Source organism: Petromyzon marinus, chromosome 21, assembly GCF_048934315.1.
Source record: "Petromyzon marinus isolate PM22_M1 ecotype Great Lakes invasive population chromosome 21, UKy_Petmar_22M1.pri1.0, whole genome shotgun sequence".
Taxonomy (NCBI): Eukaryota; Metazoa; Chordata; class Hyperoartia; order Petromyzontiformes; family Petromyzontidae; genus Petromyzon; species Petromyzon marinus.
Window position 1 is genome coordinate 988150 of NC_133687.1, and position 27610 is coordinate 1015759.

At 53.5% G+C, this 27610-nt stretch overlaps 1 protein-coding gene across 2 annotated transcripts in view; it reads right to left on the bottom strand.

Moving 5' to 3' along the window:
- The window catches only part of SEC23IP (SEC23 interacting protein), a 44020-nt gene extending 16410 nt beyond the window's left edge, over nt 1-27610 (bottom strand). For both annotated transcript variants that reach the window (XM_032958457.2, XM_032958456.2), the window contains exons 1-13: nt 27235-27610; nt 18529-18809; nt 15262-15429; nt 13759-14368; nt 13371-13564; nt 12917-13006; nt 12293-12413; nt 11598-11687; nt 9531-9672; nt 5437-5645; nt 4821-4891; nt 3910-4092; nt 936-1031 (exon numbers count right to left, since the gene is read on the bottom strand). In XM_032958457.2, the coding sequence (XP_032814348.2) occupies nt 936-1031; nt 3910-4092; nt 4821-4891; nt 5437-5645; nt 9531-9672; nt 11598-11687; nt 12293-12413; nt 12917-13006; nt 13371-13564; nt 13759-14368; nt 15262-15429; nt 18529-18809; nt 27235-27382 (2403 nt within the window). In that variant the 5' untranslated portion in view covers nt 27383-27610. The remainder of the gene's footprint in view (nt 1-935; nt 1032-3909; nt 4093-4820; nt 4892-5436; nt 5646-9530; nt 9673-11597; nt 11688-12292; nt 12414-12916; nt 13007-13370; nt 13565-13758; nt 14369-15261; nt 15430-18528; nt 18810-27234) is intronic.

Here is a 27610-nt window from a genome sequence, read left to right on the forward strand (position 1 = left end):
GTTGTCTCACTGTGTTGTCTCACTGTGTTGTCTGTGCTGTCTCACTGTGTTGTCTCACTGTGTTGTCTCATTGTGTTGTCTCACTGTGTTGTCTCACTGTGTTGTCTCACTGTGCTGTCTCACTGTGTTGTCTCACCGTGCTGTCTCACTGTGTTGTCTCACTGTGTTGTCTCACTGTGCTGTCTCACTGTGTTGTCTCACTGTGTTGTCTCATTGTGCTGTCTCATCATGTTGTCTCACCGTGCTGTCTCACTGTGTTGTCTCACTGTGTTGTCTCATTGTGTTGTCTCACTGTGTTGTCTGTGTTGTCTCACTGTGCTGTCTCACTGTGCTGTCTCACTGTGCTGCGTCTCACTGTGTTGTCTCACTGTGTTGTCTCATTGTGTTGTCTCACTGTGTTGTCTGTGCTGTCTCACTGTGTTGTCTCACTGTGCTGTCTCACTGTGCTGTCTCACTGTGCTGTCTCACTGTGTTGTCTCACTGTGCTGCGTCTCACTGTGTTGTCTCACTGTGTTGTCTCACTGTGTTGTCTCACTGTGCTGTCTGTGTTGTCTCACTGTGTTGTCTCACTGTGTTGCCTCACTGTGTTGTCTCACTGTGCTGTCTCACTGTGCTGTCTCACTGTGTTGTCTCACCGTGTTGTCTCACTGTGTCGCGTCTCACTGTGTTGTCTCGCTGTGCTGTCTCACTGTGCTGTCTCACTGTGCTGTCTCACTGTGTTGTCTCACCGTGTTGTCGCACTGTGTCGCGTCTCACTGTGTTGTCTCACTGTGTTGTCTCACTGTGTTGTCTCACTGTGTTGTCTCACTGTGTTGTCTCACTGTGCTGCGTCTGTTGAATCTCACTGTGTTGCATCTCACTGTGTTGCATCTCACTGTGTTGCATCTCACTGTGTTGCATCTCACTGTGTGGCATCTCACTGTGTTGCATCTCACCTGTGCACTCACTCTCTCCTTCACAAATCCGCACAGTTTCTTTCGAGGTCCCAGAGGAATTCCCATCTCCTTCAGATCATTCTCACTACACAGCAACTGTCAAGACACAAACGATATATACACACACACGTACACATGATATACACGCACACAATACACACACACACCTTATACACATGATACACACACGATACAGATATGATACACATAATACAGATCTGAGACTTCAGATCTTTAAGGGATATGTTAGCTCCTCACACAATTCAGCCTGGTTAAACTCAGAAAAGATCTTAGGCAGGCCAGCCTAAATATTTCCAACAGGCTCAGATGTTCCTTTTAAGGGCCCCACGTTTCGCAAGCATAGGGGAGGGAGGCCATGACTGTGGCTGAGAAGACCCAAAGCTTCGTATGGATCGACAGACCAGGTAACTTCACACGTTACGTAGTCGATGAATAGATAATGCCGCCCGACTTATTCGGAGTGAAACCTTTGTTGCTAAACTGAAGCTGGTGATAAGCACATGGCCCAGTGTTTGGTGACATAAAATACTCAGGCAGGTGCTTTTTTAGTGTGGGGCTAATGGTAAGGCCCCATCTCTTAGTAGCACACTGCAGGTTCAGCAGTAGCATCTCCCAATTCCCCCTTTGAGTGAGCAGTAGCCCAGAACTACTGATGGTATCATAGGCCGTGACCAGGTCAATAATGCACAGATGTAAGTCCTGTTGAAATTCCATACACCTATGCTGTAGCAGACGGACAGAAAACATGGCATCTGTATAGGACCGCTCTGACTTGAAACTACATTGGGGCTCCGCAAACCTCTTCTTAGCGTGCCTTGCAAGGCGATGTTGAATAATCTTTGCCAGGATCTTTCCCAGCGCACTGAGGAGGGAGATGCCGCTGTAGTTGTTACAGTCTGTGCAGGCTCTAATGAAATTCCTTACACCTCTGCTGTAGTACACAGATCGAGAGTATTGTGTCTGTGCCGGACTGCCCCAAGACTTCACAGAGATTCTCAGCAAACTTTGAACATGTTCCTGGGGGCCGGAGATTAGATCACCGTTCTTTGCCTTAAGGATGGTATTAGCTATTTAGAGTATGTGGCTGGGATAAATGACCACATGATAAGCCACTTCATTGAGAGCTACATAGGTCACTGGGCCTTACCTGGTAAAATAAAACATAGCTAATAGTGAGGTAAGGTGCTGAAAGTTACTTTTATGATGGTAGTAAAAAGTGCTTGCATGCAAAGGCAGTTTCCATCTCCTCAACAACCCATCCTTGTGACGCTGGATGGCTTTCTCAGGTAGCTGGGTTCGTACAGCAGCACGCTAACCGCTGCACTATATAACAGCCGCCATTCGCACTCTGAGACCAGGTGCACTCTTAGGCCACGTGAAGTGTCGAAGGCTCACTGGCAGGTCACGGGACAGACCCAAATGCATTGGGTTGTCTGAGATGACTGGCGGATGCACCAGCTGTGCCTTCTAACGTGCCACCTTGCTACATATAAACTGCCCGGCACTCCACTTGTTGTAAGCGTCATTCCTCTGCCCTCCGCTGTTGTTGGGGGGCGACTGCCTCAAACTGCCCGTGACACGATATACACCTACATCTATAGACAAAGATCCCCTGTATAGCCTTAACATACTGTTGGGGCAAGTGCTGTTAGCATGCACCGATGAAGGCCAGCCTGGCACAAGGGGGTGGGTAGCCAGCACCACGCCCGGCCACCTATCTCCCTGGTGGCGATGTTTACACATTGCACCAGGTACTCATTTAAGGCTGAATCGACCGAGGGGAGACCCACGACCAGTTTAGATAATCGTCACTGATGTTGGCCATGAGTGGAAATCGAACCCGGGTCACTGGGTCCGAAAGGCAGCACGCTAACCGCGACACCACCACTCCTCACAACATCGACAGACATGCACACATGCTCAAACAGCGACACACGGACCAGTGCACACAGACACATACCATGGCTCTTGCACACCCACGCATGATTACACTCTCTCACACGGTCTCGCACGCACACTCACAAGGGACAAAGATCCTCTCTCTTTACAAATTGTCTGGTGATGCTACTGCTGCTACGTTGGCAGTGGTGTGCCCAAGGACAAATAACAAAAACTAAACACGTTCACCAATGACACTGTAGCCTTAAAAAATATATACATAGGCGACGTTTCGTGCAATGGTTCTTATTCATCGCACTTAAATCCAATCTTTGAAAAGAGATGACTAGTGGAAGAAGGGCTGTTAGCAATGACCTATTAAGGCACATTTTGTTGATCTTGGCGGAGGTCCAGGACATCTTCAGATATTCGTTACCTACGTTGGTCGTGAATGGGAATCAACCCCAGGTAACCAAGCTTCGTAGCTCAGCGCGCCAGCCATCATGCCATCGCTCCCCACACAACAGACTGTTGGCTAGTGTGCTCGGGTCGCCTGGATTGTAATGAAGTGCGCTAAACGCAACACTACCTCTCCCAAAGGCACGTGCAAAGACAAAGATCCCCCGTATAGCCTTAAGAGACTGTTGGGGCAAGTGTTGTTAGTGAGTAGCATCAACGCAGGTGGGCACAGCCCACGAGGGGTTGGGAGTGGCCAGCACCACATCCAGCCACCTCTGTCTCCCTGAGTGGTGATGTTTGCTATACACTGCACCAGGTATGGCAATACCTCAACGACGAATGTCAAAACAACATAAATCAAAGTGATTTACAAGTTAGGTCGGTGGAGACGAAGGCTGAGAGGCTACGGACACGAGACAGGATACGGATGATGGTGCTGTCAGCGACGCCAGTGTGGGGTGTTAATAATAAGGCGACGACAAATTTCCGAAATGACGTAAAAGGGGGGAGACGTAAATCGGCGTATTACCATACTCATTTAAGGCTGAGTCGACCTACAACTCCCCCATGCACGATCGCACCGCTAACCCTGCCGCCGTCCTCCCCGTGTCCTCACCAGCGACTCCATATCCACCCTCTCCCTGTCCAGCACGGCACGGAAGTCGTCCAGTCCCAGGGAGGAGAGAGTCCCCTCTAATCCGGGGGGGGCTCCTCCTTCCTCCTCCTCACTGTCGTCGTCACCGCCACCGTCGCCGCCGCCAGCACCCTCGCCTGTTTCATCCCCGCGAGGCCCCTCGGCCTGGGGAGTTGAAAACATGGAAGAGAAGCCACGCAGTCCGCACTCTCCAATGTTCTCCCGCGCTCTCTCCCGCGCTCTCTCAAATGCTCTCTCTCACGCTCTCTCGCGGGCTCTCCCACACTCTTCCAAGCTTTCCCCCGCTCTACCACGTTCTCTCCTGCGCTCTCCCGTGCTCTACCGCGTTTTGCCGCATTCTTCCACCCTCTCCCATGTTCTCGTGCATTCTCTCCCATGATCTACCAGGCTGTATATTTTTAAGTGATTTGTTTACCTTTCCTATACTTTGCTCTCCTGTCATGTTTTTGTATTGTTTGTTGCTATTAACACTTTGGCTTTCGTGACAAATATTATCCACAGAGGTTTTTTGGGATAGATGGTTTAAATATAAATGTATCGTTAAAACCGCCACCATCCGACACAGCTAATTAGTAAGGTTTGTCACGTAAATAAAACATGCCAATTAGTTACTAGTTCAGCACAAACTGATTGTGTGTTGGAGAGTAAACCCACTACAACATTTACAATTCGAGTCCCGTGACGTTTCACGGGGAATTACAACAACCAGCCTCATCAGGCGACAGACAAAATGGTGGCGAAAAAAACCTCCTGTTTTGGTCTTGTCACGTCCTTTCCCGTCCCTGATGGACATCTGTGATAAAGAGCTTTATAGCTCATCATGATTCTATTATGATATAATTTGTATGACGTAGGCGCTGCCGACCCCTGACCTTGGCCGCTTCTCCGTTCGCGATGTCCGCCTCCTTCTGGTTGCAGAGGAGGTCGAAGAGGATAAGCGAGCCTGGGGGCAGAGGTTATGCAAACAAGGGTCAAATAGGATCATGTGGTATAAGCAGGCCCCGGGAAGAACCCAGACCCCCACGTCCATTCCATAATGATATAAACAGCCGCCCCAACCGAGGAGTCACATGGTCTCCCTGGGAACGTTACGATGTTAGCGCTCAACCACTGGGATAGTCGTGTGATTGGTGCCACCCCCCTTTGAAGTCACGTGATCAGAGGTCACGTGATCAGTGTCGCTCCCCCCACGAGTTACGTGGTTAGTGTGCCACACCCCCTCTGAGGTCATGTGATCCGAGGTCACGTGGTCAGTGTGGCTCCCCCCCACTGCCCCCCTTTGAGGTCACATGCTCAGTGTCGCTCCTCCCATGAGTCACGTGGTCAGTGCCGCCCCCCTCTAAGGTCACATGATCAGAAAAGGTCACGTGATCAGTGCCGCTCTGCCCACAAGTTAAGTGGTCAGTGTACTTCCCCCCTCTGAGGTCACGTGCTCAGTGTCGCTCCTCCCGTGAGTCAGTGTGCTGCACCCCCCTTACACCCGCTCACCGAGGCTGTGGCCGGAGAGCGAGATGCGCCCGCGGAAGGTCGGGTTGCGTTGCAGGAAGAGGCGGTGCAGGCGGTTGAGCTCCCCGCCCACAGTGGACACCATGGTCTGGCAGTAGGTGGGGCTGCTGTAGAAGAGGATGTCGAGCAACGTCTCGTTGGTGAAGTGGCGCAGACGCCCGATACTGGGCAGCGTGATCTTCTTCAGCTGCCTAGGGGTGCAAGCACACGCGAGTACACACACAAACACAATCGGGTACATACACACACACATGCGGGGACATACACACACACCTGGGTCGCCAGGTTCGTAGCGCAGCGCGCTAACCGCTACACTACCACTTACCACACATAGGTACACACACACGGGTACAACAACAACTGCCATTCGCCACTAAGTGGCAGTGACGTCACCACGACGCTTGTGCCAGACTATGTGCACCTTGAGGCCACGTGAAGTGTCGAACGCCCGCTGGCAGGAGGTCACGGGGCAGACCCAGGTGCCACGGGTCAACTGACTGAGTGGCTGATGCACCACCTGTGCCCCCTACTGTGCCAACTTGCTGTGCTTTAGCTACCCGGCGCTCCGCTCGTTGTTGTGAGCCTCGCTCCTCCACCCTCCGTTGTTGTTGGAGGGTGACTGCCTCCAACTGCCCAGCAGCGTCCTTCACGAGCCTCCTCCACAGAGGCCGATCTTGACACTGCTGGTACCAGTCATCAGCAAGTCCACTCAGCTCCACATCCTCCTGTACCACATCACTCCATCTCTTCTCAAGCCCGTGCCACGCCCGTTTAGCCCCCTCGATCCGGCCGAACAAAAGCTGTTTAGGCATGCGGTGACTTGGCATGCGGACTACATGGCCCAGCCAATGCAGTCTTGCCTGCCGGAGGAGCTCACTGATTGGACTTTGTCCAGATCTTTCAAGGATTTGTGAACTCCTCACACAATCCAGCCTGGTTAAACCCAGGATGGATCGTAGGCAGGCCAGCCTAAATATTTCTAACCGGCGAAGATGTTCCATTAGAGGGGTCCACGTTTCGCAAGCGTAGAGAAGGGAGGGAATGACTGTGGCCGAGAAGACCTGAAGCTTCGTGCGGAGCGGCAGACCAGGTAGCTTCCACACAGCGTTACACAACCGATGAAAAGATAATGCCGCTCAACTGATTTGGAGTGAGACCTCTGCTGTTAAACCGGAGCCGGTCATAAGCACACTGCCCAGATATGGGAAACTCTCCACTCTCTCCACATCTGCTCCATCACCATTTGGGAGTTGTGGGGGTGGAGTGTCCGATGGTACAAAATACCCTGGCAGGCGCTTAGTTTTGGTGGGGCTGATGGTAAGGCCCCACCTCTTAGTGGCAAGCTCCAGGTTTAGCAGCAGCGCCTCCAATTCCTCCTCTGAGTGAGCAGCGATTACCAGATCATCGGCAAAACATAACATGGTTGAGCAATAGGGAGCCATCCCTTGACTGCACCCGGGCATCGATCAGCCTCCCATTATATGTGTATGATGGGTACAGCTATTGAAGGCCTCACGAACTACGTGGTCAAAACAGATGTTAAATAATGTGGGAGCCAGAGGACATCCCTGTCGCATTTCAAGGTGTACAGCAAATGGCTCCAGCTCCCGGCCACGCAGTTTTACCCGGGCCCGCTCACCATCATGAAGGTCCTTAATGATCGTGAGCAGAGGGTCAAAGACTCCGAAAGCACGAAGAACAATCCAGAGCCCAGGCCTACTGATGGTATCATAGGCCTTGACCAGGTCAATAAAGCAGAGATGTAGGTCTTGTTGGAATTCCCTATACCTCTGCTGTAGCAGACGGACAGAAAATATGGCATCCGTGCATGACCGCCCTTTCCTGAAACCACAGTGAGGCTCCACAAGCCTCTACTCAGCGTGCCTAGCAAGGCGATGTTGAATAATCCTTGCCAGGACCTTTCCCAGCACACTGAGGAGTGAGATGCCCCTGTAGTTGTTACAGTCTGTGCGGTCCCCTTTCTGAAAGAGGGGGATCCGGGGCATCCTTCCAGTCCTGCGGAACCCGAACCAGTGGTCCAGACTGTTGTTATGATGTCATGTAGGGCAGTCTGTGCACAAATGCCACACTCCCTCAGCATTTCGCTTGGGAGATCATCTCTGCCCGATGCCTTTCTTTGTCTCAGACTCTGGATTGCCTTATGTACTTCCTCAACAGATGGCACCTCATCCAGCCACTCGCAGGGGGTGACTTCAAATATTTGGGGCACCGCAGCCTCCACAGGGTCATCCCCAATTTGTCCCACGATGTTTCCCATGTCGAGGGATTTCCCCTCCCCCAGGATTTCACAGAAATACTCAGCAAATCTGTAAACCTGTTCCTGGGGGTCGGAGATTGGATCACCATTTTTTCCCCTTATGATGGTAATAGGTGTGGCGCTGCAGGTTACTTTTTTGATGGAGTTAAATATGGATTTGTGATCGTGGACCATTGAGGCAGACTCCATCTCCTCAGCAACCCGCGACCACCTTTGCAACGCCTCATGGCTCTCCGAACTTCCGAGCGAAGGCTGCGGTAAGCCTCCTTATTCTCTGACGTGGAATGCTGTAGACAATTAGAGTGGGCCTGTCGCTTTTTCTCAACCTGAACACCTCCTCTGTCAGCCAGGGTCTCTGGGGAGGTCTGGACCACGTACCCAAAGCAGCCATTGCAGCTGCATGAGTCAGTCCTAAACCTCTCCCATTTACCCTCGATATCTGGAGGAGTGGGGGACGATGCCAACCGCAGCCTCAAGCAATGACGAAATTCTCGCTTGCAACTTTCATCAGCTAGCTGAGACCAGGCCACCTTAGGTTGGAATGGGGTCCTGGGTGTAAACCGACCACCGGAGTGGAAGAATGGCAGGCGCATCTTACAGATGACAAGTCAATGGTCAGAGGGCAGGTAACCTCCACGGTAGGTCCTGGTGTCAAGGACATGGGCCCGCATCCGCTGATCCGTCACTATGTAGTCCAGCAGATGTTCTTGCTTGGACCCGGCATGCATCCATGATGTTGCGTGGATGCGCCAATGCCTGAAGCGTGTTGGTAATTACAAGCCCATGGGCTGCACAAAAATCTAGCAGTCTCCGACCATTGTTATTGAGCTGATCTGGCCCATGCGTTCCAATCACTCCAAACCAGATGCCAGCATAATGACCAACTCAGTCACCCAGACTCTATCTCAAGGGGCCACTTTAGCCAGCACCTGTGGCAGGTCATAGAAGGCATCTGACTCATCGGCCATGCCTGCATCCCTCCACGGATGTTCGTCTTCGGTGGGGGCATAAGTAACCACTACCACCACTCCTCGCCTCCGGTTGATGGGAAGGCGAGCCCAAAGTAGCCTGGGGCTTACAGCTTCCCACACCTCACCGCCACGCTCCCACGCCACCATCATTCTTTTGTTCAGAAGAAGAGCCACTCCCTGTTGTTTAGTAGCCTCCTGCCCCGAGTAGAGGACTGTCCACCCCTCAGTGACAGGAGCCAGAGCTGGTCCACCGGACCTCCTGAATGCCACAGAGATCCAGGCGGTACCGGTCCAGCTCCCGACAGAGGAGTGGCAGCCTCTCCTCCGCAGTGAGCGTTCGACCATTCCACGTGGCCATTGGTAGTGGCTTTTTGTAGTTTCTGGAGGAGCCCTGAGGGTAAAGATTCAATCTCCTGGGTACACACACACCTGGGTACACACACACGCGGGTACACACACACACGGGTACACACATACTGTACACGCATATATACACACACACACGCAAGTATACACATAGGTACACACACCTGCGGGTACAAAGACAGAGGTTGTGTTCATGTTTGTTGGTACACAAACATAAGAAGATAATGGGAGACGGGGAGAAACATGGACATACAGGAAGAAACGAGAAGACACGTGGAGACAGGAGACATACGGAGAAATACAGAGACATGCAGAGAGACACGGGGAGACACATGGAGACACCACAAAGACGTGGGGAAACAGGGAAACATGGGGAAACACGCGGCGACACAGGGAAACATGGGGAGACACAGGGCGACACACAGAGACACTCGGAGAGGTGGGGAGACGAGGAGCCGCACCGGTCGAGGCCCGTAGCGTCGCCGTGCAGCGCGCGGTGCCAGTGCACTGGCAGGAACTCGACACGCCGCACGCGTTGCTCATCCATGCCGCGGCGGAAGTGACTCTGCAGCAGCGCCAGAGACACACTGCGGAAATCATCCACTGTGGTCGACAAGGAGACACACAGGGAGGAACAGGTAAAGGGGAGAAACGGGGACACACGGGAACAAACAGGGGACACGGGGACGCACGAATACGCACGCGCACAAACTGTCAAGATTGGCCTCTGCGGAGGATGCTCGTTAAGGACGCTACTGGGCAGTGCCTAGCTGAGAGCATTCTGAGGCTGTCTGGGCAGTTGGAGGCAATCGCCCTCCAGCAACAATGCAGGACGAAGGAGCAACGTTCACAACAATGAGCTGATCGCCGGGTGGCTGAAACGCAGTTGGAGTGGGGAGCACAGGTGGTGCATCTACCAGTCAACTTAAGCACCTGGATCACCTGGATCTACCTCATGACCTCCTGCCAGCAATTTTTCAACATGGCCTCAAGGTGCTCCTCGCCTGGCACATGCGCCCTGGTGACATCAACGCCACTTAGCGAATGGTGGTTGTTATTGTGTGAGTTTGTGAATGTGTTTATATGTGAGTGTATGTGTAGTAGCATGGTTGGGCACTGTGTACATTTCCCATTCATCCTAACCTGTAGTAGCAGGCATGTGTCAATAGGGGGTGGTATACTGAATGGGTAAGATGAGTCGGCTCGTTGGGCAAATAGGGCTCCCCAGACCCCAAGAGAGGGGTTGGGGGAATATTCCAGAGCCCCCGAAACAGGTATAAAAGCCGGACCTTTGGACGGGTCCAGCAGTCATCGTCAAGCTGAAGACTGAAGACCTGCTTAGGCTAGGACCCTGGGAACCCCCGGGACCCGACGTCCTTCTAAGGCCCGGGACCGAGTGGGCCAGTGGTCGGGACCCGAGGACCTTGACTGGGTCGGGTCAGCTAGCCTCCCCTAGGACCCCTTAGCCGGAGGGCTGAGAGTACGTTGCCCCAGTTGATAGGGCACGCTAGCCCGGAGGCTATACCTCCCCAGGTATTGGGTGGAGGGGCCGCTACCCCTTTGTGTTAGGGATCGTTACTGTTATTATTTTAATAAACGTGTTGCCTCTACAAGCCATCTCTATTCTCCGTGAATCCACTAAATATGTATGTGTGTATATGTGGCACAAGTGTCGTGGTGACGTCACTGCCACTTAGTGGCGAATGGCGGTTGTTGTTGTATATGTTGTGTCCTATAACTAACCACACGGAGACGTCTGCTGGAGGCAACGCATTTATTGAACAACTCTTAACACTGTTAACGCTACTCTGTTAACCACTACTCTATTAACACGGAGAGGTACGACCCCTTCCACTCGATATTCTAAGGGAAAGACAGCCTCCCTTCTAGCGTACTCTACCCACTCCGGGCTACGCACACGCCGGTCCCTTGCGACGGCGACTAGTGGAAGGCTGGACCGACCGACCCACCCAGGGTACGGGACTCACCCTGGACCGCTTCAAACCCCGGCTTAGCGAGAGTCTCGGGGAGGGTCCCAGGGGGTCCGAACAACCTCGGCTCCGCTACAACCGGCTTACGAGAGCCACGGTTGAGGGTCCCCGGGTCGCTGGTCCCGTCTTCCGATCTTCAGATGTCTTCGAGCTTGAGTTGGTGAGGACTGCCACGACCGTCCCGAGGGCTGGCCTTTTATCCCCAGGTCGGGGTCACCCCTCCCCTCATGACCCCACCCCCCTCCAGAACCTTCTGGAAGGTCTTAGGAGGTCTTAATTCTTAAGGGGTCTTAGGAAGTGGAGGGGGGCCATCATCCCCCTCAGCCCCCAGCCCCTGGGGGGTCTGGGGTGTCAACCTCCGGTCACAGAGGGGCGGGGGTTTGACCTTCGGTCAACCCTTACCCATCTCGCTCTCTCTCAGCTGCTCCCTGTCGGCCAGTGAGCGTGGTGGCAGGTCAGCTGCCCACAGCGCCTTATTACGGCGCAACATATATATTAGTGAGTGCGAGTGTGTGTACATGCGTGCGTCACACGAACCGCACTCCACGATGGTCCTGAAGCGGAGATCGCACACGGGGCCGATGCCATGCACCATGAACACCAGGTGGTCCACCTCCCCCACCTCCCCTGCAACGCAAAGCAAAGGTCCCCCATGTAGCCTACACAGGCTGTTGTGGGCAAGTGCTGTTAGCGAACGGCACCTTTGAGGAGGTGGTGTGGCCATAAACGTGCCCGGCCACCTTTGTCTCCCCAGTGCTGATGTTTACACACCACAGAAGCTACTAATTTAAGGTTGAGTCGACCTAAGGGAAGCCCAGATATTTGTTACTGATATTGGTGGCCATGTGAGAGAATTTAACTCAGGTCATTGGGTTCATAGCGCAACGCCCTAACCGCTGTGATGATAATCCCCACACACACACACACCCCTGACGCCACCCCACTGTGATCCCGACCTCACCATAACCCCGACCTTACCGTGACCCTGAACTTAACATGACTTCGACCTCACCATGACCTCACCGTGACTCCGAGCTTACCGTGACCCCTAGCCCACCATGACCCTCAGCTCACCATGACCCCCATCTCACCATGCTCCCCAGCTCACTATGACCCGGACCTCACTGTGACTCCGAGCTCACGTTACCCTGATCTCACTGTGACCCTGAGGTGAATGTAACCCCGACCTCACCGTGACCCTGATTCTGCCCTCCCCGTGACCCCGAGCTCACCGTCGGGGATCTGTTCGGCGAGGTCATCGATGCCGCGCTTCACCACGCGTGGACGAGCAGCGCCGTCCGGAGTCGTCCCCCACTCGTCCGGTGGAGACGATGGGGAGAACTGCACGATCACCTGACACACAAAGAAAAAGAAGATAGCCCCCATGTAGCCCTCAGAGACTCTTGGGGGAAGTGCTGTGCTGTTAGTGAGCATCTCTAAGAAGGCCGATGTGACAGACGGGCAGGTTGCGTGGCCAGCATCACACCCGACTGACCACCTTTGTCTTTCCAGTGTTGATGTTTACACACCACACCAGGTACTCATTTGAAGCCGAGTTGACCGGTTCAGGTGTTTTTTTACCCATGTTGGTGACCATGAACGGGAATCGAACTCGGGTCACTGGCTTTGTAACACAGTCTACTGAGCACTATAGTGCTCCCCATGCAGATACAAAGACACACGTAAAAAAGACAAAGATCCCCGGTATAGCCTTGACCAGACTGTTGGGGCAAGTGTTGTTAGGGAGCACACAAACAGGCGGGTACACACACACACACGTGGGTACACGATGACCCTTTCCCTCTCCACCTACACTCACTGGGAGAAGCTCCATTTGTCCGTGTGCTCACTCTCACCTTGGGGTTGTGCATCACGATCGTTTCTCCCGAAGGGAACTCCAGTCGCCGGTGCCATGAGTTGTTTTCAATCGTCTTCTTATACTCAGCCTGAGACACAACAGGGAGACAGAAGGAGACACAAGGTGGAGACACAAGGAGACACAGTGGAGACACAAGGTGGAGACACAAGGTGAAGACACACGGAGACACACGACAGACAGAATTATGGTAATGCACAAACATAAGACACACAAACAGAAAATGTAGTCCCCGTATCTTCCCTTGTGTCCCCGTGTGTCTCTGTATCTCGATCTGCTTGCTGAACTCCTCGTGTATCCCTATGTCTCTCCGTGTATAACACTGTGTCCCTGTGTCTTCCTGTGCCTACCTTGTGTCCCTGTGTGTCCCCATGTCTACATGTGTCCCCCTGTAACCCCGTGTCCCCCCCCCCCCGTGTGTTTCTCCCCCATACCTCGATCTGCTCACTGAACTCCTCCCCGTAGGGAGTGAAGCGCGCCTCCGCATCCCCCTTGCTGAACCAGCAGCAGCGCCGCACCTCCCCCGGTGCCTCGTCCCAGTAGACGGCGCGCCGCTCGCGCTCGTACAGACTCACGTCGTAGCGCCCGCCAAAAGTGGACACCACCACGTTCTCCGGGTCCGGGTGGACTAGGAAAAGCCGGAAGAACCACCAACACCACCATCAATGGTGACGATGATTACAAGTAGACGGGCGATTGATGGTTATTGTTAATGATGATGGAAGAAAAACAATGCGAGTATAATGATTATGATGATGAAACAACTCTAAATATGCATGTAGTCAGGCTCCTGCATATCGAGCCAGGCGAGAAGCGCCTCACCGGAGTTGAAGGCCTCCTCCAGGGCGAGCGAGTCGTAGAGGCTGAACGGCGTCCACACCTCCTTCCCCTCCACGCTGCGACAGAAGAACCAGTGGTGCTGCACCGCCTCGTACACCAGCCCGGGGGGTGGGGGCTGGGCCCCGGGGGGCGGCACAGGCTGACCCCCAGGAGGCAGGATTTGACTTGGGGTGGGCGGGGTTTGGCCAAAGGTGGGTAGCGACTGGCTACCTGGGGGAGGCGCATAGCCACCTGTGGTAGGAGGAATATATCCGGTAGTGGGAGGGGCATAACCGGTAGTGGGATGGGCATAACTGGGAGGGCGAGGGGCATAATCGGTAGTGGGAGGGGTATATCCGGTAGTGGGAGGGGCATAACCGGTCATGGGAGGGGCATAACTAGTAGTGGGAGGAGCATATCCACCAGTGGGAGGATTGTATCCGCTTGCGGGAGGATTGTATCCGCTCGTGGACGGGGTGTACCCCGCAGGGGGAGCGGTGTATCCAGTCAAGGGGGGGGTGTAACTGGTGGGGGGAGGGACGTAGCCCACTGTGGGTGGGGCTTGCCCAAAAGGGGGTGGGGTTTGCCTGCTTGTGAGCGGAGTCGCGCCGGCCTGCAAAACAAAGATCTCCCGTATAGCCTTAACAGACTTGGGGCAGGTGGTGTTTGCGAGCACCTATGAAGGGCGGAAAGGCACACGAGGGGGTGGGCAGCCGGCACCACGCCCGGCCGCCTTTGTCTCCCGAGCAGCGATGTTTACACACTGCACCAGGTACTCATTTTAGACTGAGTCGACCTAGGGGAGGCCCAGGACCTGTTCAAATAATCGTCACTGGTGTTGGCCGTGAGTGGGAATCGAACCCAGATCGCTGGGTTCATAGCACAGCGGTTAGCGCGCTGTGCTACTGCTCTCCACAGACACACATGCAAAGACAAAGATCCCCCGTATAGCCTGCAACAGACTGTGAGGGCAAGTGCTGTTAGCGAGCACCTATAAAGGCCAGAATGACACACAAGGGGGTGGGTGGCCAGCACCATGCCCGGCCGCCTTGTTCTCCCCAGTGGCCATGTCTACACATCGCACCAGGTACTTATTTGAGGCCGAGTCGACCTAGGGTAGCCCCAGGACCGGTTCAGATAATCGTCACTGATTTTGACCGTGAGCGGGAATCGAACTCGGGTCGCCAGGTTCGTAACACAGCGCGCTAACCGCTACACTCCCCACACACACAGACACACGTTTTAAGTTACAACCGGGCGTGCGGTATGAATGGAAGGCCATGGCTGCGGTTGCCACACGGCAGTAGAAGTGGGGTTTGGTACAACGGCAGTTCGCCAATCGGTGGGTTCACATGCGGTAAAGCGTGGGCACTCCAACCAAAACATCTGGCCAGCGTGGAGAAGAGGAGACCCAATAAACTGTAGTCTCTCCAGAGCTCCCGCCAGTGCAGGGACTATTCCACCAATCGTGTCATCTGTCCCCCCACCGCCTCGTCTAAGCCTCACCTGGGGTTGCTGTGGGGGGTTCATGGGGAAGGGGGGGGGTCCGCCCCCGCCCCCCACCATCTGTGGGGGGGGCACGTAAGGGTTGGCCCGGCTGCTGAGCGCGGTGTGGCGGTACGGGTTGAGGCCGGCTCCGGCCGTGGGGCTGGGACCACGGGAGGTGGGAAGAGGCTGCGGATCGCACGACACATACACCGTCAGCAGGCCAACGCCGTTGGTGCCACCACCACTGCCATCACCACCATCACCAGCAGCAGCAGACGCCGTCGCTGATGGTTCTCTCTTTCCCCTCAGCCAGAAAACTGCAGCTGCTGCACTGGAGACGTGCGGCGACCTCCATAATCAGCTCTGACAGTCTCATCTCACAGAGACCCACAGGCCCACACAGAGACCCACATACTCACACACAGACCCACAGACTCAGAGACCCATCTGTCCTCAGCCTCCCCACCATGGCTCTTAGGTCTTCTCTTCCCCTTGGTCACTGGACTCATGAAGACCACTCCAATGCCCTCCCCCATCAAATCCATTCGTATCTACAACACAAATCTGCCACGTTCCCTTCCACACGACTGCATGGCTTGTTTTGTCTTGCTATGAATGATAATTGTAATTGAACTCGGAACGCTCCGTACAGAATCTGCTCGTTCTCGCAGAGATGGGACAACTCCGATGCGCGAGAAACCACAAACAGGAAGGCAGCAGCTACATGACGAGCCGGCGCCTACAACTACCCAAGCTCTGGGGTCTTCGATATATCAAGGCATTATCAGCCAACTAACAAGTGTTTGCATGTGCGAGGAAATCGGAGCACCCGGAGCAAACCCCACGTGTGGGAGAGGGGGGAAACACTAAATCCCCACACAGACAGGAATAGCTGGAGTCCAGTCCACACTTTTGCCAGGGTACGGCTCCTCCTCGACACCCACCCACGGGAAGGCAGTTTCACAACATCTGTGTGGTGATCCACCAACCCTCGCTGCTGCCTCTGGATCGCTACAGGCAGCTACATGGATAGCCGACACCTGCCCGGCTGAAATTCCCAGCGTCTGTCTCACACAAAGCAATGCTTAAGTGTCAACAACTTCCTTTTCAAACTGCTTGGTTTAAAATCCAGCTCTCTGACCCATATTGCAATACAGACAGCACTCCTACTACCTCATCATTACCATCATCATCAGGCCTACGACCAAGTCACGCACATACTACAACACCCGCCATTCACCACTAAGTGGCCGTGACGTCACCATGGCGCCTGTGCCAGGCCAGGTGCACTATTGACGCCACATGAAGTGTGGAAGGCTCGCTGACAGGAGGTCACAAGACAGACCCAGGTGCCATGGGTAGATTGACTGAGATGACTGGCAGACACCTACACACAGATACACACGTGTGCCACTGGTTTTGTAGCACAGTACATTAATCACTCCACCACCAACTGCACCCGCACAAATACAAAGATCCTCTGTATAGCCTACACAGGCTGTTGGGGCAAGTGCTGTTTGCAAAGTACCTTTGAAGGCTGGCTTGGCGCAACACACCTCCGATTAGCATGGTTGGCTAAGTACGGAGCGAAAGAAGTTCAACATACATAATAAAACCTTGGTATTTCGGTATTTGATCATTTGTAATTGGGAATAATTTGGTACGACTGCGCTTTCGGCATATATACAGTATTAGTAATTCAAATTGCCGTATCGAATGATCCAATTTCGGCATGCACGTGAAACAACGCCGTGCACCATGACCAAAACAATGACTCAGTCAAATGGTTGGACGCGTGACGAGCATTAGTGCTGACCTGTTCCTTTGGGCTTTACCTTGTTTATGCACTTTGTGCAAGCCAACCCTCTCAGAAATGTCGTCTATATCTCTGACTTGTTTAAACCCATGTCACAAACACCCAGGCATAACCTACATTCTACTAGCAGTGAAGCTTCCAGTGCAGTCCCTTCAGTCTCTGGATATTCTTCCACAGACACCTCTGTCAGCAGTGAAATGCCACATCAGCTGATGTCATCTGACAGCAAGTAATGTGGTGTGAAAGTGTAAAACAATGTAGTCTTGAAGTAAACATTAATTGTTTTAAATGTGAACATAAAATGTGAATTTTATTTCGCGTAATCTGGTGTTTAAGTTATAATTTAGTGAAGATACAGTACATTAAGTGAATACTAAGTACATTAAGCCCACCCCTCCACAACCTCTGTCACCTACCACATTCTTCCACAGACACCTCTGTCAGCAGTGAAATGCCACATCAGCTGATGTCATCTGACAGCAAGTAATGTGGTGTGAAAGTGTAAAACAATGTAGTCTTGAAGTAAACATTAATTGTTTTAAATGTGAACATAAAATGTGAATTTTATTTCGCGTAATCTGGTGTTTAAGTTATAATTTAGTGAAGATACAGTACATTAAGTGAATACTAAGTACATTAAGCCCACCCCTCCACAACCTCTGTCACCTACCACATTGAACATACTATATCCTCCTCCTTCACCTGCAGTGCTGGTTACTGATAGTGTTATTTTTGGGGAAAATTTTTTTGGAAAACAAATTATGATTTTTTTTTACCATGCCCGGCCACCTTTGTCTCCTCAGTAGTGATGTTTACACACCGCACCAGGCACTCATTTGAGACTGAGTCCACCTAGGGCAGGCCCAGGACCGATTCAGATATTCGTCACCGGTGTTGGCCGTGAGCGGGAATCGAACTTGGGTTGCGGGTTTGTAACGCAGCACACTAACCACTAAACTATTTGCTCCACAGACACAAAGATGCCCCGTATAGCCCACAGACTATTGGGGCAAGTGCTGTGAGCGAGCACCTATGAAGGCCAGCACAGCACACGAGGGGGTGGGTGGCCAGCACCACGCTCGACCGCCTTTGTCTCCCTAGTGGCGATGATTTTACACACCGCACCAGGTACTCATTTGAGGCCGAGTCGATCTAAGGGAGGCCCAGGACTGGTTCAGATAATCATAACTGGTGTTGGCCATGAGCGGGAATCGAACTCGGGACACCGGATTCATAGCACAGCGCGCTAACCGCTACACTACCGCTCCACAGACAAAAGACAAAGACTCCCTGTATAGCCTGAACAGACTGTTGGGGCAAGTTCTGTTAGCGAGCTCCACAGACACACGCACGCGCACTTGACCTGGACACCCGACCCCTTACCTGACCCCTCCGCTGGCCCCTCATGACCCCTCACATGACCCCTCACTTGACCCCTCACATGACCCCTCACATGACCCGCCCCTCACCTGTTTGCCGTCACCCCCATTTCCCGCTGCACCCTCTGACCCCGTGAACGGCACAGGGCTCCGGGTGTAGGGGGAGCCAGAGTAGGGCGACCCAGACTGGGGGGCTCCCGACTGGGGGGCTCTGGAACTCCCCGGATTGGGGGGCCCAGGGTGCACGATGGAGGCGAAGGGGTCTGCGTGGGCCGCGTGGGCCGCGTGGGCGGCCTGAGAGAAGAAGCTGAACGTGGGCGGCGGAGCCTGGCCCACGAAGCTGTCCTCCTCGCCCGCTTCAACGCCATCGTCTGAGGACACAGGTGCACGGAAACACACGACCACGCTCGACGACCACGCTCGACGACCACGCTCGACGACCACGCTCGACGACCACGCTCGACGACCACGGTCAACAACCACGCTTGATAACCACCAATGATGAGCAACTACTCCACAACGACGCTTGACAACCACGCTCGACAACCATGCTCTACGACCACCCTCATACATACAGACACTCATACAGACACACTCATAATATAGACACTCATACATATGTAGTGACACCTGCTGGCCAGGAAAGGGAAGCACGGGTATGGCCACGGTGAAAGCAACAACCAATCAGAGGAAAGGTATCTGGGGCAAAGGTAACAGGTGGGGTTAGCCGAGAAACTCCGGGAACCTGCTCGAAGGTTCCACGAGAGGGCGTGGCCGGAGGCGGGGCCTAGCCACGCCTGGGGGGATATAAGGGGGAGTGGACCCGGGGCTGGGGGTTCGGGTGTGGAATCTTGGGTCCTGGCTGCGTAGCTGCTCGCCGACATCTCTCTCCGTCGTCCGATCACGTGGAAGACCTCCTGCGGGGTTTCCATCGCCATCATCGTCACGCCGCCAGCCAGCGTCGTAGCCGAGTGAGGGCGATGGGACCACGCTGAGTGATCGGCTGTGTGTAGCCAGTAGAGACGTTAATATCTAAGTGTTGTACTCAGAGTGAGAAGAATAAAATTGGCCTGTGTTGTGCCCAGTGTGAGAAATAAAATAAGTACCCTCTACACGACGTGTCGCCGAAGTCGCTCATTACACATACATAAAAATAAACAAACAAACCGCCATTCGCCACTAAGTGGCGGTGATGTCACCACGACGCTTGTGCCAGGCTATGTGCACCTTGTGGCCACGAGAAGTGTCGAACGCCCGCTGGCAGGAGGTCACGGGGCAGACCCAGGTGCCACGGGTCAACTGGCTTAGATGACTGGGTGATGCACCACCTGTGCCTCCTACCATGCCAACTTGCTGTGCTTAAGCTCTGCCCTCCATTGTTGCTGGAGGGCGACTGCCTCCAACTGCCCAGTAGCATCCTTCACGAGCCTCCTCCACAGAGGCTGATTTTGACACCGCTGGTACTAGTCATCGGCAAGTCCACTCAGCTCCACATCCTCCTGTACCACATCATTCCATCTCTTCTTTAGCCCGTGCCGCACCTGTTTAGCCCCTTCGATCCGGCCGAACAAAAGCTGTTTAGGCATGCGGTGACTGGGCATACGGGCTACATGACCCAGCCAACGCAGCCTTGTCTGCCAGAGGAGCTCACCGATGGGACTTTGTCCAGATCATTCAAGGATTTGTGAGCTCCTCACACAATTCAGCCTGGTTAAACCCAGGATGGACCGTAGGCAGACCAGCCTAGATTTTTCTAACCGGCGAAGATGTTCCATTAGGGGGGTCCACGTTTCGCAAGCGTAGAGAAGGGAGGGAATGACTGTGGCCGGGAAGACCTGAAGCTTTGTGCGGAGCGACAGACCAGGTAGCTTCCACACAGCATTACACAACCGATGAAAATATAATGCCACTCGACTGATTCGGAGTGAGACCTCTGCTGTTAAACCGGAACCGGTCATAAGCACACTGCCCAGATATGGGAAACTCTCCACTCTCTCCACAACTGCCCCATCACTAATTGGGAGTTGTGGGGATGGAGTGTCCGATGGTACAAAATAACCTGGCAGGTGCTTAGTTTTGGTGGGGCTGATGATAAGGCCCCACTTAGTAGCAAGCTCCAGGTTTAGCAGCAGCGCCTCCAACTCCTCCTTTGAGTGAGCAGCGATTACCAGATCGACATACATAACATGGTTGAGCAATAGGGAGCCATCCCTTGACCGCACCCGGGCATCGATCAGCCTCCCACTGTATCTGTACCATATGGAAAATCCTCCGGTACAGCTATTGAAGGCCTCACGAACTACGTGGTCAATGTTAAATAATGTAGGAGCCAGAGGACATCCTGTCGCACCCCAAGGTGTACAGCGAATGGCTCCGACTCCCGGCCACATAGTTTTACCCGGGCCCGCTCACTATCATGAAGGTCCTTAATGATCGTGAGCAGACGGTCAAGGACTTCGAAAGCACAAAGAACAATCCAGAGCCCAGGCCTACTCATGGTATCATAGGCCTTGACCAGGTCAATAAAGCAGAGATGTAAATCTTGTTCGAATTCCCGACACCTCTGCTGTAGCAGATGGACACAAAATATGGCATCCATGCAGGACCGCCCTTTCCTGAAACCGCATTGGGGCTCCGCAAGCCTCTCTTAAAGAGGGGGACCACCAGGGCATCCTTCCAGTCCTGCGGAACCCATCCAGTGGTCCAGACTGTTGTTATGATGTGATATAGGGCAGACTGTGCACAAACGCCACCCTCCCTCAGCATTTCGCTTGGGAGATCATCTCTTCCCGGTGCCTTTCCTGGTCTCAGACTCTGAATCGCCTTCAGTACTTCCTCAACAGATGGCACCTCAGCCAGCCACTCACAGGGGATGACCTCTTCCAATATTTAAGGCACCGCAGCCGCGGCAGGGTCATCCTCACTTTGTCCCATGTTATTATCTAGGCTGAGGGATGTCCCCTCCCCCAGGACCTCACAGAAATGCTCAGAAAATCTGCAAACCTGTTCTTGGGGGTCGGAGATTGGATCACCGTTCCTTCCACCAATGATGGTAATAGGTGTGGCACTGCAGGTTACTTTTTTGATGGAGTCAAAGAGCAATTTGGGATCGCGGGCCATTGAGGCAGACTCCATCTCCTCAGCAACCCGCGACCACCACCCATCCTTGCAGCGTCTCATGGCTCTCCGAACCTCCGAGCGAAGGCTGCGCTAAGCTTCCTCATTCTCAGACGTGGGATGCTGTAGCCGATGAGAGTGGGCCTGTCGCTTTTTCTCAGCCAGCTTGAACACCTCCTCTATCAGCCAGGGTCTCTGGGGAGGTCTGGACCATGTACCCAAAGCAGCCATTGCAGCTGCATGAGTCACAGCCCCAAACCTTGCCCATTTCCCCTCGACATCAAGGGGAGTAGGGGACAATGCCCACCCCAGCGCAAGCGATGATGAAAATCTCGCTTGCAACTTTCAACAGCTAGCTGAGACCATGCCACTAAGGGTTTGAATGGGGTCCTGGGTGTACACCCACCACCGGAGTGGAAGAATGGCAGGCGCATCTTACAGATGACAAGTCGATGGTCAGTGGGCAAATCAGCTCCACGGTAGGTCCTGGTGTAAAGGACATGAGTCCTCATCCGCTGTTCCGTCACTATGTAGTCCAGCAGATGTTCTTGCTTGGACCCGGCATGCATCCATGATGTTCTGTGGATGCGCCGATGCCGGAACAGCGTGTTGGTAATTACAAGCCCATGGGCTGCACAAAAATCTAGCAGCCTCCTGACATTGTTATTGAGCTGATCTGGCCCATGCCTTCCAATAACTCCAGACCAGGTGCCAGCATCATGACCAACTCGGGCATTGGAGTCACCTAACAAGATGACTGTCCCAAGGGGCCACTTTCGCTAGCACCTGTGACAGGAGGTCAGAGAAGGCATCTGATTCATCGGCCTTGCCTGCATCCCTCCACGGATGTTCATCTTCAGTGCGGGCATAAGTAACCACAACCACCACTCCTCACCTCTGGTTGATAGGAAGGCGAGCCCAAAGTAGCCTGGGGCTTACAGCTTCCCACACCTCACCGCCACGCTCCCACGCCCCCTTCATTCTTTTGTTCAGAACAAGAGCCACTCCCTGTTGTTTGGCATTCTCCTGCCCCGAGAAGAGGACTGTCCACCCCTCATGGTGGCAGGAGCCAGAGCCGGTCCACCGGACCTCCTGAATACCACAGAGATCCAGGCGGTACCGGTCCAGCTCCGAACAGAGGAGTGGCAGCCTCTCCTCCGCAGTGAGCGTTCAAACATTCCACGTGGCCACACGTAGTGTTTTTTTGTTGTTTCTGGAGGAGCCCTGAGGGTAAGGATTCAGTCTCCTGGCTCCGCCAAATGGGGTTTGGCTAGGAGACGTCATAGACGCCTATCCCCCTGGGGCCTCCGGCACAAGCTTATCAATAAAATTTTGTCGTCGTGGTTTAACGGTAAGTTAATGAAGGTGGAGGGCTTACCATCCCCTCGCACCCGTCCAGAGCCCCCATTTAGCCGCTGTGGTAGTCACAAGCGCCATGAGGAGAAAGGCCAATTTGAATTGGCCCTCCCCCCACAGCACTGACCACAACAGCGTTGCCCGTCCGGCACCACAAGGAGGTAGGGGGTTGTTTTGCAGATACTTTCATACAGACACTCGCATACAGACTCACTCTCATACTTACAAACTCGCATAGAGTTCAATTTCAGTTCAGTTTATTTTGACTTACCCTTTGAGCCAATAACCTCTTAAATCGTCATAAAAAAGAACAGCTTCCCCAACATATGCACAGTAAAATAAACAATAACAAACAAGTGAAATTTAAAATAGACAGCAAATCATAATCATACAGACTCACTCTCATACATACTCACTCTTATACAGATACTCTCAAATACAAAAATACATACAGACACACTCTCCTACATACAAAGATCTCCCGTATAGCCTGAACGGACTGTTAAGGCAAGTGCTGTATGCGAGCACCTAAGAAGGCCGGCATGCCACACGAGGGGGTGGGTGGCTAGCACCACACCCAGCCGCCTTTGTCACCCCAGTGGTGATGTTTACACACCACACAAGGTACTCGTTTGAGGCTGAGTCGACCTAGGGGAGGACCAGCGACGGTTCAGATATTCGTCACTGGTGTTGGCCATGAGCGGGAATAGAACCCGGGTCGCTGGGTTCGTAGCATATTGCAGCACGCCCACTGCTACGCCACTGCTCCCCACATACATACAGACACACTCTCATACATACAGATACACTCTCATACAGATACTCATCCATACAGACTCACTCTTATACATACAACAACCGCCATTCCCCACTAAGTGGCGGTGACATCACCACGGCGCTTGTGCCAGGCTATGTGCACGTTAAGGCCACGTGAATTATTTAACGCTGGCTGGCATGAGGTCATGGGACAGAATCAGGTGCCATGGGTTGATTGACAGATGACTGGCCGATGCACCAACTATGCCCCCTACTGTGCCAAGTTTGTGCCTTAGCCACCCGACGCTCCGCTCGTTGCTGTGAGCATCGCTTCTCTGCTCTCCGTTGTTGCTGGAGGGCCAATGCCTCCATCTGTCCACACAAGCCTCCTCCACAGAGGCCGATCTTGACACCGCTGGTATCAGTTATCGACAAGTCCACGCAACTCCACGTCCTCTTGTACTGCTTGTGCTACGCCCGTTTAGCCCCTTATATCCGGCCAAACAGAAGCTGCTTGGACATGTGGTGGCTGGGCATGCGGGCTAGATGACCCAGCCAACAGAGCCTTGCCTGCTGGAGGAGCTCACCGATGGGACATTGTCCAGATCTTTCAAGGATTTGTGAGCTCCTCACACAATCCAGCTTGGTTAAACCCAGGATGGCTCGTAGGCAGGCCAGCCTAAATGTGTCTAAGAGGCCATATATTTAGTACGAACGCATGGAGGAGGGAGTTAACCCAAATGCGTACCCATGCGTATGGGGGGTCTACTGACAATGTACATACGGAGGGAGGAGAGGGGTGAAGCCTCGATAATAATAATGCAGCCGGTGGTGGACTATCTGTTTGCTTAAACACGTTCATATTATAAAGACTTTATCGTTTCTGCGTGGATTGAATATCGGCCGTTCAATAAGATTCGGGGGGGAGGGGGGGGGTGTGTCAAGCGTATGTACACAGGTGGGGGGGGGGGGTGTAAAAATTACGCGTGCGTACAGGGAGGGGGGGGAGGGGTCAAGTTTTTACAGATTTTTGCCAACGTACTAAATGCATGGCCTCTAACCAGCGAAAATGTTCCATTAGGGGGGTCCACGTTACGCAAGCGTGAGAAGGGAGAGCATGACCATGGCCGAGAAGTCCTGAAGCTTAGTGTGGAGCAACAGACCAGGTAGCTTCCAAATAGCCGATGAAGAGATAATGCCACTTGGCTGATTCAGAGTGAGACCTATGTTGTCAAACCCGAGCCGGTCATGAGCACACTGCCCAGGTATAGAAAACTCTCCACTCTCTCCACAACTGTCCCATCACCATCTGAGAGTTGTGGGGGTGGATTTCTGAACGGCACAAAATACCCAGGCAGGTGCTTAGTTTTGGTGGGGCTGATGATAAATAAGGCTCCGCCTCTTTAAGTGGCACGCTTCAGGTTCAGCAGCAGCACCCCCAACTCCTCCTATGAGTGAGCAGCAATCATCAAATCTTCGGCATACATAACATACATACAGAGTCTCATACATTTGTAGTGACATAGACTGTCACTATACTGTAGCGCCGGGTACTGGAGGGACACATGACCGGGGGCGGAGAGCCCTGCCTTCATACAGAAGGGGGCGGACCCAGGGCGTTGTGTACCTGACATCGTGGGTCAGGCAACGTGTGTGCTGGCTAGCCTGTTTGCTACACTAACGCGCACACACATAGCGAACAGATAGACACCTAGCTATATACACTCTTTGGGTCTTTTGGTAAAGTCACGTAGGTAGAAAAATAATAGATCACGACGTTTCGATAGCAACACAAGCCATCGTCCTCAGGTGAAACAATGCAGCAGGCGGACTGCTGAGGTAAGAGGAATGTATTGGTTCACCTGAGGACGATGGCTTCTGTTGCTATCGAAACGTCGCGATATATTGTTCTACCTACGTGACGTTACCGAAAGACCCAGAGTATGGATTCCTGCAGTCACGAAAGCTTCAAATCAACACCTAGCTTTCGAACCCGAGTTGTCAGGGTTGTGTTTATTAAAAGCATTGCCTCCAATTACAGTGTATAACACACTACACATACAAACACACTCATACAGATACTCATACAGACACACTCTCATGGCTACACACACTATATACATACCATACATACACACTCAAGCAGGCACTCTCATTCACAGAGCTGCTTCAGCACAGTTGAGGATAGGCACGTTGCCACGTCTGTCCTCAACTGACTACAATCGTTAATTAAAAACTCGCTTGCTTGCACAACATCTGCAATTGTTACGGCTACAGAGAGGGGAGCGCTGCATTCGACTCGGCGGCGAGCGGCGTTCCACGATTTGTATGGCTATCACGTGTTGGGTTGGGTGCGATGTTCACTGTATGGGTGTAGTGTAGGATAGAGATATGGGACGTTTGTGTGCACGTGTCGTTACGCGTTCACTGTGTATGTAAGAGTGTGTAGGTGTGTTTGTGTGCGCTGCGCTTTGAACCCGGCGACCCGGGTTCGATTTACGGTCATCTGTGTGCCGTGCACACAGGTGCTCGCTAACAGCACTTGCTCTTACAGTCTGTGAAGGCTATGCAGGGGATCTTTTATTTGTGTACGACAGGGGGTGTGTGAGTGCGTGGATACTGTCCACATCATTGCGTGTTTCCTGTGTGTGGGAGGAGTAACGTGTGTGTGTGTGAACGGGCTGGAGACGAGATGGCCTGATGCGGTATAGGAGGATGTGGAGCTGAGTGGATTTGTCGATGACCGGAACCTGCAGTGTCAATATCGGCCTCTGTGGCGGAGGAAGCAGTTGGAGGCAGTCGCCCTCCAGCAACAACGGAGAAGAGCGACGCTCACAACAACGCGCGGGCGGATAAAACGCAGCGAGGTGGCACAGTAGGGGGCACAGGTGGTGCATCTGTCAGTCATCTCAGTGAACCCACAACACCTGGGTCTGTTCCGCGTAGTCCTGTCAGCGAGCCTTCGACACTTCACGTGGCCTCTCAAGATGCACCTAGCCTGGCACAAGCGCCGTGGTAACGTCACAGCCACCTTGTGGCGAACGCCGCAGGCGGCTGTTGTTGGTGTTGTCGTTTGCTATGCAAATGCCAACTGGCACCTGGACACCCTCATAGAGGAGATGAAAGTGTAATCATATTTTTTTTTAAATCATCCCTGCAAACCAGAACCTTGACACAAATCTAGTCCTAGCCGCGACCTGAACCTGGTCTGGATCCAAATCTGGGCCTAAACGACCTGGACTCGGACTCGAACCCGTTTTAGGTGTTGGTCCAAGTTCCTACAACTTAAAATTCTAAAGCCACGTAACCCTACGTCTTCAGACATCCGCGGAAGCTCGCGTTCCTGACGAATACAACACCAATTCCGCCGCTCTACACGGCGACTCTCAGGCATTCTCCGACTATACCGGGCACTACAGAATATTAAACTAAAGAATCCAGAACCCGACCTCCGCCGCGGCAGCAAATATCCGCCAGCCCCAACTCAGGAGCTTCCGCGGATTTCCGTCCATCACCGCCGCTTCCCCCACTCACTCACTCGCCGCCACCCTCCCCCGTCCGCCTTACCGAGCGCAGAGGCGGCGGTGGGATCGGCGCCCGTCACCACGGGCAGCAGCGTGGCCGGGGCCGAGAGGCTGAGCTCGGGCGCGGAGGAGAGGAGCAGATTCTGTCCCGGGTAGGAGCGGTGCTCCCTCTTGCCGCTGCCGTCGGCCATTGCCGGCTCCGTGGTGTCACCGTCTGAGCCCACCCCTCCTCAACACCACCCCCCCACCCCGCCACTGTCGCGTCACCTCTTGACCTCACCGCGCCGCCATGTTGGGAAGGGAGACATTGGCGTTGCGTCGGCGCGAGACGTCACGGGCCATACGACGTGGTGGGGGGGTGAGCGTTGAAGTGGGGCGCGTGAGTTCCCCGACCACCCTTGCAAAAGATGGCTGCCCAG